The 13,423-nt window shown below is 37.7% G+C and overlaps 2 protein-coding genes across 2 annotated transcripts; one reads left to right on the top strand and one right to left on the bottom strand.

Moving 5' to 3' along the window:
* The first annotated feature begins 411 nt into the window (after positions 1-411).
* ATbp ((A+T)-stretch binding protein) lies at positions 412-3,906 on the top strand. The gene is made up of 2 exons (XM_067781050.1): positions 412-703; positions 787-3,906. Exons 1-2 carry the CDS (start codon positions 515-517, stop codon positions 1,612-1,614), a joined length of 1,017 nt encoding a protein of 338 aa, XP_067637151.1. The 5' UTR covers positions 412-514; the 3' UTR covers positions 1,615-3,906.
* Positions 3,751-12,144, bottom strand: LOC137249491 (uncharacterized). Its single transcript, XM_067781049.1, has 4 exons — positions 11,408-12,144; positions 11,004-11,341; positions 9,247-9,421; positions 3,751-9,182 (listed from the first exon to the last, which is right to left on the bottom strand). Exons 1-4 carry the CDS (start codon positions 11,922-11,924, stop codon positions 8,902-8,904), a joined length of 1,311 nt encoding a protein of 436 aa, XP_067637150.1. The 5' UTR covers positions 11,925-12,144; the 3' UTR covers positions 3,751-8,901.
* Between the last annotated feature and the right edge of the window lie 1,279 nt (positions 12,145-13,423).

Genomic DNA, 13,423 nt, shown 5'->3' with positions numbered 1-13,423 from the left:
GTGTATATCTCTTGATACAAGCAAAATTCCCTAAAAAAATTTTTGCAATATATAGTTAGTCCCTACAGTTTGACAAAAGTTCTATCATTAACCCTTCAAGGCGAAAATTTTAGTTTATCGGCTCGCAAGTGATCCCCTCGTGAACCAGGCAAGATTTTCGGCACTTTTTTTTTGCATTGTATAGCGACATATCTGGAGATTACTCCACAATTTGATTTAAGGTTCCAGCATTAACAGTTCAAGAGATATACGGAAATCGACAATAGTTATCGAAAATTCGACTAAGCCCCGATGGAGAGATTGACCGTGGTGGAATTGTTACTTTCGAGGTTTGTTTATTATGAGCTTATTTCTCTGCAACAAATACAGCCCTGTGCTTTATCGACCAGCTGATAAAAAACGTCACTGGAGATAAACAAAAATATTGGGCAACGAAATTACGATTTTTTTCAGATATTTTCGCGAATTGTGAATATTTTTTAATTAGTGATATTTGTGGGTTAGTGTGAGGAAAATGGGTTTCCCACGCATATTAAGTAAAAATAATAAGATCTATACAAAGTTGGGTGAATTTTGTTTGTCGGGTGATGCGAGCTTTTGGATTGTTTGTCAAGTTTGCCAGGAAGAGTTACAGACACAAGATCAATTTTGGAAGCATATCCAAGATGAACATAATTTCATGCACGGTTTAGGTTTCAAGCAGGTGAGTTGAGTACTAGATCTCGACCTAAAGCAAATGAGAAAAAAGTTTGGTAAATTTGTTTCCCTCCGAAATATGTACAACAGGAACCAGCGCGCAATTACATGGAAGCAGAAGCAACAACAGCACATCTCATGCCTTTGCCATTATATCGAAAAGTGAATGAAGAAGAGTTGCGCGCAAGCAGCGCACTCGACCACGGTGATAACTCACATGAAAAACAAGAACCAAAGGATTATACAGAAATGCGCGCCATTGAACCGGATGCAGTACAAATTGACATAAAAGTAGAACCACCTAATATACGACATACACTAGCGATGGCGCCACCACAACAGTTAGCAGCACAACAAAACGTGCAAAGAATTGCTGCAGCTGGTGGTAACGGAGGCGGAGATGGTGATGGCAGTGGGGGCGGAGGAGGAAGTGGCGGCAATGGGGGTGCTGGCAATAACATCAGCATTGCACATCAAAATATTGAAGTAAGTACAGCACCTCCAACATTATACCAGCTGCCTCATGTTACACCCGTTAGTTCGTATGCATCTGCTATAGTACATAATGCATCAACGCTGGCACACACAATCAGCATGCCAAGCGCTATAGCTGCTGCAGCACTAATGTCACAACATGAAATGCCAAAAATTGAATCGAATAGCACAACAGCGAGTGCTAGTAGTGTAATGTCTTCAGAAGATGGTGAACGTTGGTATGTATGTGATTATGAGACCTGTGGCTTGAAGTTTAAATATCAATCACGTTTGGAGTTACATCGTGCAGTGCATAGTAAAGAGCGACGTTTTGCTTGTGAATTATGTGGGGCTTCATTTAAGCAATCGTGTAATTTATCTACGCATCGTAAAAAGAAACATTTTCTGAAAGGATCGAAGGTGCTTGTGCCGCAACATTTTTGAAATTGAGTGACGAAATGTCACAAAAAATACAAAATGCAAATACCCAGCAGACCGGGGAGGCCCTAAATGCACTAAAATAATTTTCAGGCCTTACTAGTTGTTTTACGACTTAATTCCAAGTAAAAAATGCAGGTATTTTAACCAAAGTCCTTAATTCAGGTATAAGGCTGTAAGTGAGAAGCTGCGGTTGCAGGTACATAGATCTTAGCACTTGGTTTACCATTTTTAAGGTCTGAATTCAGACGTAGATCGGAAAATGAAATTTATGCTTTTCTTTAAAAAGGGCATTTCATATTTCAGCGTTGTTTAACCTTGAACTCTTCTGGTACCTATCAAAATACTTGCACGAATGCAATGTCGCATATAAATACCATATCGTCGCCTTAGAGTGGAAGTCTGCTAAGTACAATTTTTTCGAAGTATTACTTTTTGACACAGTTTCATAAAGCAAGAGCTAATGCATCAACCTGGCATAACAGTCACATAAAATATTGGCCAAACACATATTAAAGCAACTTTGTGATGAAATCACTTGCTATGCTTTCAATGAAAAATGCAAGTATGTAGTTTTTTGCCTGGCATTTAAAGTTTTTTTAAGGTGTAATTAATGGTGACTTATAACCATAAAACCATAACCAGATAAAACAGCTGATCGAACCTACCTTATGGCTTATGGAAATCAATGTAATCGATTATTGGTGCCATACCATAACGTTAACACCATAACCATATCATAGCCAACCAATTGGTTTTTGGTCTTTCGCCATATCCATAACCTAAAAATATTTGAGTTGGTGAATTTAATAACTTTTTGTAGATTTTATTCATCGTTTTGGATACGTTTTGACTAAGAGACTTATTTTTTGTGGAATATGTTTGTAATTGCTTGCGTTTTTTTTTTCATTTTTATGAACTTTTCACGATTTTTAGGTTGAGGCACCATTAATCGATCACATTGGAGATGTATATGGGTATGGTTACGACTATGCCGTTAGGGTTAAGTAAGTTTAATTTGGTCTTTATGTCGATTAGCAGGTCCATTTGCAGAGTGGAAAGTTATTTTTTAAGTTCAGAGTTAATCTAAAATATTGTGACGAATATTATCAACACTATCTCTAAGCCGATACTAAGCAGTCACTTGTATGTGTATAAACAAATCAATCATTATGTATACACATACGTACATACAAACAGTGGAGAGATACTCACAAAAGTATGCAATCATCAGCGAAGTAGTTCTCACATATACACACGCATATCTAAAAAATGTTCATAAGTTTAAAACAAGAGATTTAATATTCGCTATTTTTTTTTGAAAAGTAAAGAAAAACTAATTATTGCAAGTATAATTTTACTTTTCATGATTTCTTTGCAATCTTCACACGTTAGCAACAGCTCTATCAAATGGAAATTTATGAAACAAATAACCCAAATTTCCCAAAATTTGCCTATCATGCACTTTGCCAAGTTTGATTTCATCGATTCATATATAAATAAAAAATTACTTGATTGAGGAACCTTTCCCGTATATGTTTTGCTTAAAACGCCCTAATAAAAAAAAACATTGTTTATCCCAACCAAGTATGTATTTGAGACTGGGGCGTTTTCGAACAGGCTGCACTAGCAAAGACATATAAAAGTCCGGTGTTGTAAAGTCTTATAACATTCATGAGCTGACCAGGTCTTAAAAAAACTGCAGGGTATTTGTATGCTAATAAAACTTTGTTTATTGATTGAATATATTTTCTGCATAATTTGCAATTGGTTGCAATATTAAAATTTATAAAAAATATTTTTTTTATTTATTTTATTTTTTTATTTTGTAGTAGCAATAATAACAAACCTAGTGTAGTTTGTAAGAAAAACAAAAGTGTTATAATAAGCAGTATAAAAAAATGCATACAAATAGAATATACATAAAATTTTTTTGAGTTTGTAATGAGGTAGAACATTAAAATCGAAAAACTTAATTTTTTTATTAAAATTTTGTGCAATTTCGAGCTTAGTGTTACGTAAGTTGAAAGTTGTTTTTATCTTTTTTTATAGTATTAAGCGATTTCTTTTGAAATACAAAATATATAAAAATGCATACATCTACAAATGTATGTTGGATATAAAATATATATGAGTGGATTTGAGGTCTGAGGGCCGGTGTTAGACTAACTGACTTAAACAAAATTGTGTTAACTTAAAATTTATGTATTTAGGGAGGACATTGGACGTAATAATGAACGCTTTACAAATTTATATGAATTAGAAGATAGATAGTTTTTGCTCCAAAATATAAAATATTTATGTTTATAATTCTTATCAACCCGAACCCTCATGACCTCGTACAAAAAAAAAAAACATTGTTATGTATGCACTTATGTATGTAAAGTAAATACTAAAATGTAAAAATGTGTATGTAAAAGTTTGATTGTATAGAAATATCAGACATAATGGTACAATTATATTGTTTTAAGATTTTAGTGAATAATAAATAAATTTGATTTTGCCCCGATTCAGTACAAAAATAAAAGCCTATGGTTTTGTTTTATTTATTTTTATACCCAGCTGTACTTGTGCACAGAGTATTTATTATAAATTTGATTGGAGAACAGTTGGTTGTACAGGTATAAAGAAATCGAGATAGATACCACTTTTTATTATCGAAAATGTAATAATTCAAAAATGAATACCGCTAAGCTAATGAAATTTAGTAGTTGAATTGGTTTTATGAGGCAAAACAAATTCCAAAAAATTTAGAAGAAGAAAAGGAAGTTTAACAAGCCATGTATCAAAAGCCGTTAAAGGTTTTACATAGATATTTGGCAGAGACACAATCCTTGCCAAATTATATAGACTGAGTGAAGATAATTAAAATTGCGCCCACTTTTCCTAAGGGTCTTATAATGCTGCAGCCTTATAAGCAAGCACAGTTCAGTAATGTTCATTTTCACCCGAACTTAGACTTTCTTACATGTTGAATCAAGTTGTATAGGCAAGAACATTATTAATAAGAGAGTTGTAAAAATGAATAAGTATATGTATGTATTAATAGTTAAAAAAAAGTAAGTTTGAAGAATGCCCACGCTCAAGCAGTATGCAAAGTCTTAAAGTTGAGTATGTCAGAAAAAGTTCTAAGGCTGACGGTAGAATGCTCGCTATAAGCTATGCTTGGCGCGCAGCAATTTTTATTTTGACGATAACTTTAGTAAATTTTGAGGTATCTTAATGAAATTTCGTATGTATGTTCCTGGGCACTCATCTCAGATCGCTATTTAAAATGAACGAAATCCCAAATGTCGACCATTTTGAACATCCACGTCGATGGCACTACGCTACCGACTGTCCTACACCCCAAAATCTTGGGTGTGACGTTTGATCAGGATCTACATTTTGGTGAGCACGCAGCCGCAATTCCGAGAATTCAGAGCCGTAACAAAATCCTCAAATCACTCGCTGGCAGTACTTGGGGAAAAGATAAAGAAACGCTCATGACTACATACAAGGCAATTAGCCAGCCGATTACGTGCTACGCGTCACCCATATGGTCGCCAAGCCTAAAAATTACCCACTGGAAGAAACTACAGGCCTGCCAAAATACTGCTCTCAGAATCGCCACGGGCTGTCTTCTTATGGCCCCAGAACACCATCTGCATAATGAGGCGAGAGTACTCCCCATCAGGGAGAGAAATGAGATGCTGACCAAACAGTTCCTGTTGAATACCCAGAAACCTGGGCATCCCAACAGACATCTGATTGATGAACCAGCACCGCCTAGGGGCTTAAGGAGTAATCTCCGTAAGCATTTTGAGGAAATACGGCACCTGAGAACCCAGCCGTATGAAGCGAAAAAACACAAGCAGGTCCTTGGTGAACTCCATAAACAGGCGTCTAGAAAAGTATCCAAAACTCGCGGAAGAGGAACGCATACTCCCCAGGGAAACGCGTGTCACTCTTGCTCAACTTCGTTCTGGGTACTGTAACAGGTTAAACTCTTACCTATCCAGAATCAACCCCGACATACAAAATGCATGCCCCGCTTGCAATGTGTCCCCACATGACACCAACCATCTCTTTAATTGTAATGCGGAACCAACGCCTCTAACACCCCTTTCCTTATGGTCCACCCCTGTCGAAAGGCAAGTTTCCTTGGACTCCCGTTAGAGGATATTGATGACAATTTGTGATCGGTCGCGGCTATTAGGTGGGGCGAGCATTGCTACAACAACAAAAACAACAACAACAACGAAATCGGACTATAATCACGCCCACCTTTTCGATATCGAAAATTTCGAAAAACCGAAAAAGTGCGAAAATTCATGACCAAAGGCGGATAAAGCGATGCAACTTGGTGGGTGGGTTGACCTTATGACGCAGAATAGAAAATTATTAAATTTTGGACAATGGCCGTGGCACTTTTAAAAGAAGGTAATTCAAAAGTTTTGCAAGCTGTAATATGGCAGTCGTTGAAGATATCATGATGAAATTTGGCAGGAACTTTACTCCTATTACTGTATGTGTACTAAAAAAAAATTAGCAACATCGGATGAAGAACACGCCCACTTAAAAAAAATTTTTTTTCAAAGTCAAATTTTAACAAAAATTGAATATCTTTACAGTATATAAGTAAATTATGTAAGCATTCAACTCCAGTAATATGGTGCAACAAAATATAAAAATAAAATAAAATTAAAAAATGGGCGTGGCTCCGCCCTTTTTCATTTAATTTGTTTAGAATACTTTTAATGCCATAAGTCGAACAAAAATCTACCAATCCTTGTGAAATTTGGTAAGGGCATAGCTTCTATGACGATATCGGTTTTCTGTGAAAATGGGCGAAATCGGTTGAAGCCACGCCCAGTTTTTATACACAGTCGACCGTTTGTCCTTCCGCTCGGCCGTTAACACGATAACTTGAGCAAAAGTCGATATATCTTTACCAAACTTAGTTCACGTACTTATCTGAACTCACTTTATCTTGGTATTAAAAATGGACGAAATCCGACTATGACCACGCCCTCTTTTTCGATATCGAAAATTTCGAAAAATGAAAAAAATGCCATAATTCTATACCAAATACGAAAAAAGGGATGAAAAATGGTGATTGGATTGGTTTTTTGACACAAAATATAACTTTGGAAAAAACTTTGTAAAATGGGTGTGACACCTACCATATTAAGTAGAAGAAAATGAAAAACTTGTGCAGGGCGAAATCAAAAGCCCTTGGAATCATGGCAGGAATACTGTTCGTGATATGACATATATAAATAAATTAGCGCTACCCGACAGATGCTGTACTGGGTCACCCTGGTACACATTTTGGCCGATATCTCCAAAACGCCTTCACATATACAATTAAGGGCTACTCCCTTTTAAAACCCTGTTCTTGTTGTTGTTGTAGCAGTGCTTCGCCCCATCCAATAGGTGCGAACAAGGACTCAACAAATTAAATGGGGTTAAACCCTCATTAATACCTTTAATTTGATACCCATATCGTAAAAATACATTATAGAGTCACCCCTGGTCCACCTTTATGGCGAAAGAACTAAGGCCCACTCCCTTTTAAAATACTCATTACCACATTTGATACCCATATCGTAGAAACACGCTCTATAGTCACCCCTGGTCCACCTTTATGGGGATATCTCGAAAATGCGTTCACCTATAGAACTATGGCCCACTCCCTTTCAAAATTGTCTTTAATACCTTCCATTTGATACCCATCCCATACAAACACATTCAGACAGGCTTACCCTAGGTTCATTTTCCTACATGGTGATTTTCCCTTATTGTCTCCAAAGCTCTCAGCTGAGTACGTAATGTTCGGTTACACACGAACTTAGCCTTCCTTACTTGTTAAGATATCACTTTCATTTCAGCAACGTTTCTCGCTTCAACTCTGCCGTCTGCCTGAGATTTACATTCGGCATTCTTTGTAGTTCTGCCGAATTTCGGTAGCAGTTTATTTATTGTACGAATAAAACTAACCAACTTGATGACCCGAGCTCATATGTACGCTTATATTAAAATTCGCATTTTGCTTAATACTTTATATAAAATACATGCTTTTTTACCAACTGTTAAATTAGTCAAAGTTAAAACCCTTTTTTTTTTAATGCAGAGTCTATTTATTCATTCTGGATACAAAATAGAAATAGTAGATGATTCGACAGTTTATCTGAAAGGGAATACATAAGTAAACATTGAAGTAATTCGCTCGTAAACATATAGCTAGCCGACGGAACTATTGGAGTTTATTTTATTCTTTTCAAACTTGGTGTTTTTGTAGCAATATCCTCTAACGGGAGTCTAAGCAAACTTGCAATTTCAACAGAATGCCATCGACGTGGATGCCCAAATGGTCGACATTTGCCATGTTCATGTTGTAAGTAAGGTCGCCGATGATTCGGTCGGAGACAATGTCAGGTTTCGCGAGGCGAAAAAACTGGAGATCAGAGAGGTTATTTTATTACATAGCTCATAAATGGGTGAGCGGGAACCTGTAGCCATTATCGTTCAGTCATCGACGTACGATACAATGGTGACTCCTTCTTGTGGCGAAGGGAGCTTCGATATGTAGAAGATAAGCGAGTATAGGACAGCCTTGTGGTACCCATTGTTTAATTCTTTTGTGTTCAGATGTAACTTTCCTGAATTGCAGTGATGCATGCCGATCAGACAGATGATTTGCGGTCTACCTTTGGACACTTGGAGTACGGGAGGACCCTTCCAAGATTTACAGTAGCTTGCCGTGGTTGACCGTATCAAAAACTTTTGATAAGTTTTCAAACTATCTCGCTCAAACGAAGGTGTTCAGAATATTTTATATTAATAAGTGAATGAAAAAAATGGTTTATGAATGCTTAAATGGAAAAGATCGTTCCCAAGTTTCAGAATGAATAAGGAAATACACTCGTAGGCTTTGTGAATATGTGTAGTAGGTGATTAAAACTTAAAACTAATTCACATAGAGTAATATATATTATAAAAAATACTCTACTGGAATGCTGATTATGTAGTGTGGAATAGTATCAACATATTATTTCTAAAATTTCTCCAACGGTGGGTATCTTATATTTATTTTGTTAATATAAAAAGTCCATTTCTGTTTCATATAACATTGCTTGGAAGTTTTTTATGCTGATATGACAGTCTTTGTTTCGGCAAACAACCGCTGCGCTCGAGTAACTAATACTAATAGTTTTGCTACACAAATTAGGCGCAAGAGCTTATACATATTGGAATGTTATTACTAAAATGTTAATATATTTTGTGTCTAGCACTTTGACAATATCTTGCTCATTTATATATAACGTTTCGTCCGTTAAATACTTCTTCAAATGCTGTATCAATGTCATCCTCAACATTTTTAATGCCATTACATGCGCGTTTAAAATCACATTCTGTTTGTTCGTCTTCTTTATTTATGAGAAAATCACAGGTACTACCCTCACTGCCATTGCCATCAGTTTTATTAACTTGTTTCCGTTTCAAACGGTCAGATGCTTTATTAAAGTATGACATAGTGCGATCTTTGAAGAATTGTAGACTTTGTCCAGGAAACTTTTCGCGGAACGCACCTGCGTGTGTGAGTAAAAATATAAAGTTTGCTTTCTTTTCTGTTTATTATTTTATAACACTTACTTTGAAGTACCTCCATAATGGTCATATCTTTTACAGGATACTTAATAACTTTATCCAAATTAACAACACCGCGCCAACAGAATTGATTTGATACTTCATCCGTCATTATAAAACGCCATACTAGCCGACAGAAAAGGTCAGCATTTTGTGTGCCAATTGCTAGCGTTTCTTCGAGCTAAGGATATTAAATTTTTCACGTGTTTTAAAGTCTCATAGATTAACGCCCTTATTCATAAAGACATGTCAATTATAAGAGCTTAATAAAACTAGTTTGTTCTTTATGAATAAAAGGTAAGAATGCCGGATTTAAAAAATGAAAAACGCAATATCTCTGTTAAAGAACGTCTTATATCATCATTCAGTTGGAAAACGGTATATTTAAGAATCTTATGCTAATAACATCAGACTGTGGGGTTATTGTTATGCGAACTATTCGGACAGGTGCAGTTGTGGTCAACATCAAGAGTAAACGACTTAGCCATTACATCACCATTCTTCAGCAGTTGTTTGCTCTGCTAAATATTCACAAACAGCTTCTTGAGTTGTTGTTGTAGCGATAAAGACACTCCCCGAAGCTTGTTGTTGTTGTTGTAGCGAAACTCGAAGGCCTTTGGAAGTGTTATCGATGTTGATGGTCCTTTGCCGGATGCAAATCCGCTACGTTCCGGTCACAAGCACATTAAGATACTAGCCCCACCATCTCGGAAACGATTTGATACACTCACATGAAACCTTCTAGGCCATCCCGCCCTCTAGATCCATGAGGAACTTGGGGTCGCCAGAGCCCCAGCTTTTAAAGAAACGGGATTCGTCACGGGTAAGCCAGGTTGACAATTGGGTTGATGAAGGTATATATTGCGCTTGCAACCCCTTGAAGGGTTGCGTTACACAACCCCTTGACTCAATTTGGTATATCAGTCAACTCTTAAGATAGGTATACCTGCTTCGAGTATATTCTAAGCCCCCTAACCCAATGGGGGACACCCTGAAGGTCTTGGGGAGTGTTATCGATGTTGATGGCCCTTTGCCGGTTATAGATCCGGTATGTTCCGGTAACAGCCACCATTAGAGTACTAGCCCCACCATCTCGGGAACGATTTCATATGACCACGTCTGGAAACTAAATTTGAAAAGGGATGACGGGAAAATCGTTCCAATATACATCATGACCACATTTAACCTTATATGCCAGCCGATCTACCACCCCTGATTCCATTAGGAGCATGGGGTCGTCTTAAAATATTAGCAGGCATACTCACAGGTCACTGCAGGCTAAAAAGCCACATGCATAAACTAGGTATTTCGTCTATTAGCCTCTGTCGATTCTGTGATCGCGCAGTTGAGACTGCAGAACACATCCTGATGGAATGCGATGCAGTCGCGAGAGAGGTGACTTAGGCTCAGAGGATCACCTAAATTAGAAAGTAGTGATATACACTTTTTGAAGCCGAGAAACATTATTGATTTTCTCAGAGAACTCGGTTTGGACGAGGTGTTGTAAAGAGAATGAGGGCACAATAGACCAATAGGTCGCAGTGCTTAACCTCACAACTTATCTATCTATCTATCGCCAGAGCATTTTCTACTAAATATCTGTATAATACATTCATATTAGTAACACGATTCGCCAAGGGTGAGGTTTACAATAGGGTTTCGGAAGCTGTGAATTGCGCTCATCATCCTCTTGAATCTCACAGCTCCTTGAAGGTTAAATAGTTCTTTCACTCAGAGATCGCTTTAAAAATATTTTTACTTACCAGGGCATCACGCATCTCCTTACTATGATGTAACTCATCATCCAGTATGAGTACTTCATCACGACTCGTAAAGGGTTGATCTGGTATAATTTTCATATAACGCTTGTACGTTCGACTAGCCGGATCTTTCTTTAGCTCATTCTCAACCATCTGTACAGTTTGTGTTAGCTTGTTGAGTTTATATTTGAATTCATTGTTGACCGCTTGCATTTGCTTAAAGAGACTTTTTAAAAGTTTGCCGTTTTGCAGCAGTTGCTTTGGCGACAGCTTATCGATATCAAGCGATTTTCTAAAAGCATCTTTTAAACTCTTTTTTTTAGGCGTTTCACCATTTTCAACTGTAAGCAAGTACACTTCTTAATAACATACATACATGCATACAACTAAGGCAAGAAAATTCTTACCTAGTTGCACATTTTCCTTTTCAGGAATGTTGTTTGCATTAGCAACGTTTTCACCTTCACCCGCATTCTTGTCTTTGAAATTGAAAAATGTACGCGTTATATCATTGAGTTCCAAGAGCGCTTGTGGATCATTTAGCTGCACACCTTCCAAGTACGCTGCTTCTACATACATGGGTTCATTATCGGTGGCAATTGGATGCAGTGCATTTGTTGCTATGGTTGTGTTGAGCACAATTGGGTCGAAATGACAAACAGGCGTTGGCATAGGACTTTCATTTACACCCTCTCCATTGCATGTACTGGTTGGCATATTTCCTATACTCATCATGCTTAGTTGTGCCGGCACATAGCTGTGCACCTCTTGCATGTGCGTCCAGAAGGTGGCTTCACACATATGTTCCTCCTGACAGAAACAACAAACTATGAAGCATTGATTTGGTTCAGCTTCTGTGGTGCAATAATCACCGAATTTTTGATAGATTTTGTTATTTCGTCCAAGCAGACGTGTGATGTTCATAATTTTGTGGGATTGGCTGGCCACCCCACCGGCGTATAGCAAGGCAGATTAATATTATTGCTGTTGCGTTCTTTTTACACTTCGGGGCTTATTAACACAATGGAAGTAGTTATTATTGTTTTTGTAGCATGAGAAATCCAAATTTATATAAATATTATTCGATTTTGTGCAATAAATCCGCAGAAAAACGGCTTAATTAACAATGACATTTGCTATGCAAAAAATTGCAATAACTCTGACTTGATAGCTCAGCTGGGTTTTTCAGGGTCGCACAATAACAGTTTGAAATCAACTGTACACTTTTTTAAGTTTAGGGAGCACTGGATTTTAAAAACATTAGAAGCACTGGAAGCAAATATATTTGAAATTATAGTAAAATTTTGATGCAATTTGCAATTGCAATAATTCTTCCATATTAATGCCATAAAAACCAGCCAGTGTGCTTATGTTCAGCTGAAACGGCAGATGGCACGGTGTTCCATGAGAAAAATTGGTATAAGCTGGTATAATGTAATTGTGGCAGAGGAAGATGTTGATGTTGTAATCGGAAAAAAGGCTGGTTAAGGGAAATGGATGTGGAGGATGTACGTGTTCCTACAGTTTTTGTTGTTGTAGCGATAATGGCACTCCCCGAATGCCCTGTTGAGTGTTATCGATGTTGATGGTCCTTTGCCGGATGGAGATCCGGTATGTTCCGGTAACACAGCACCATTAAGGTACTAGCCCGACCATCTCGGGAACGATTTTGTATGAGCACATGAAACGTTCTACTTGTGGTCGCCAGAGCCTCGGTTGTTAAAGAAACAGGATCCGGCACTGGAAGGTGAGGTTGAAAATTGGGCTGAAGAAACTATACATTGCGCTGGCAATCCCATGAAAGGGTTGCGCGCTACACTAACCCTTGAATCAGTTTGGTATTTTAGACGCCTGTTATGATAGGCATACCTTCCGCGGGTATATTCTAAGTCCCCTACAGTCGGACCTTCTGGTACTATACCGACTGCCTTGTGAACGATTTTGGTTATCACTCGAAACAATGGGACTCCTGCAACAGACAAATTGATATCAAGTTTTTAGTGGCAAAGGAAAGAACACTGTTGTTGTTGTAACCGCAAAAAAACTCCCCGAGTTTTTAGGGAAGTGTTGAGGATGTGGCTAGTTCTATAGTCGGACCTTCTGGTACTACAACGACTGCCTCGGGAACGATTTTGTTTTCCGCTCAGCCTGCAGCTTTACAGCTTTTGATGCTTGTTCGTTCCGATGACATTAGCCTTCCGTCGCCAAAAATGTATTTTTTGGACTTAGCATTTGAAACCTTCAGTTGATTGGATGTTTGATCAATCCGCCAAACCCCCTGTACGGCTGGTCCTCATACGGTGCGTTTAGCGGAGGCTACGCTCAGAGCTGCTGTTCGCTCTACACCTGTTAAGAGCTTACAACGATTATTCTTTCGAAGTGTGCTTCCCCACAGTTCGGAGCCGTAAAGTAACGTGGATATG

Source organism: Eurosta solidaginis, chromosome 4, assembly GCF_040869045.1.
Source record: "Eurosta solidaginis isolate ZX-2024a chromosome 4, ASM4086904v1, whole genome shotgun sequence".
Lineage (NCBI taxonomy): Eukaryota > Metazoa > Arthropoda > Insecta > Diptera > Tephritidae > Eurosta > Eurosta solidaginis.
Note: the sequence above shows the minus strand (reverse complement) of the source record. Positions and strands in the feature narration are given on the sequence as shown.

Bases quoted from the DNA above. Each gene is read 5' to 3' on its own strand.
- ATbp (XM_067781050.1), top strand. From the start codon at position 515: ATGGGTTTCCCACGCATATTAAGTAAAAATAATAAGATCTATACAAAG. The intron at 704-786 runs GTGAGTTGAGTA...TATGTACAACAG, and splicing joins ACGGTTTAGGTTTCAAGCAG to GAACCAGCGCGCAATTACAT.
- LOC137249491 (XM_067781049.1), bottom strand. From the start codon at position 11,924: ATGAACATCACACGTCTGCTTGGACGAAATAACAAAATCTATCAAAAA. The intron at 11,342-11,407 runs GTAAGAATTTTC...ACTTGCTTACAG, and splicing joins AAAGGAAAATGTGCAACTAG to TTGAAAATGGTGAAACGCCT. The intron at 9,183-9,246 runs GTAAGTGTTATA...TCACACACGCAG, and splicing joins CATTATGGAGGTACTTCAAA to GTGCGTTCCGCGAAAAGTTT.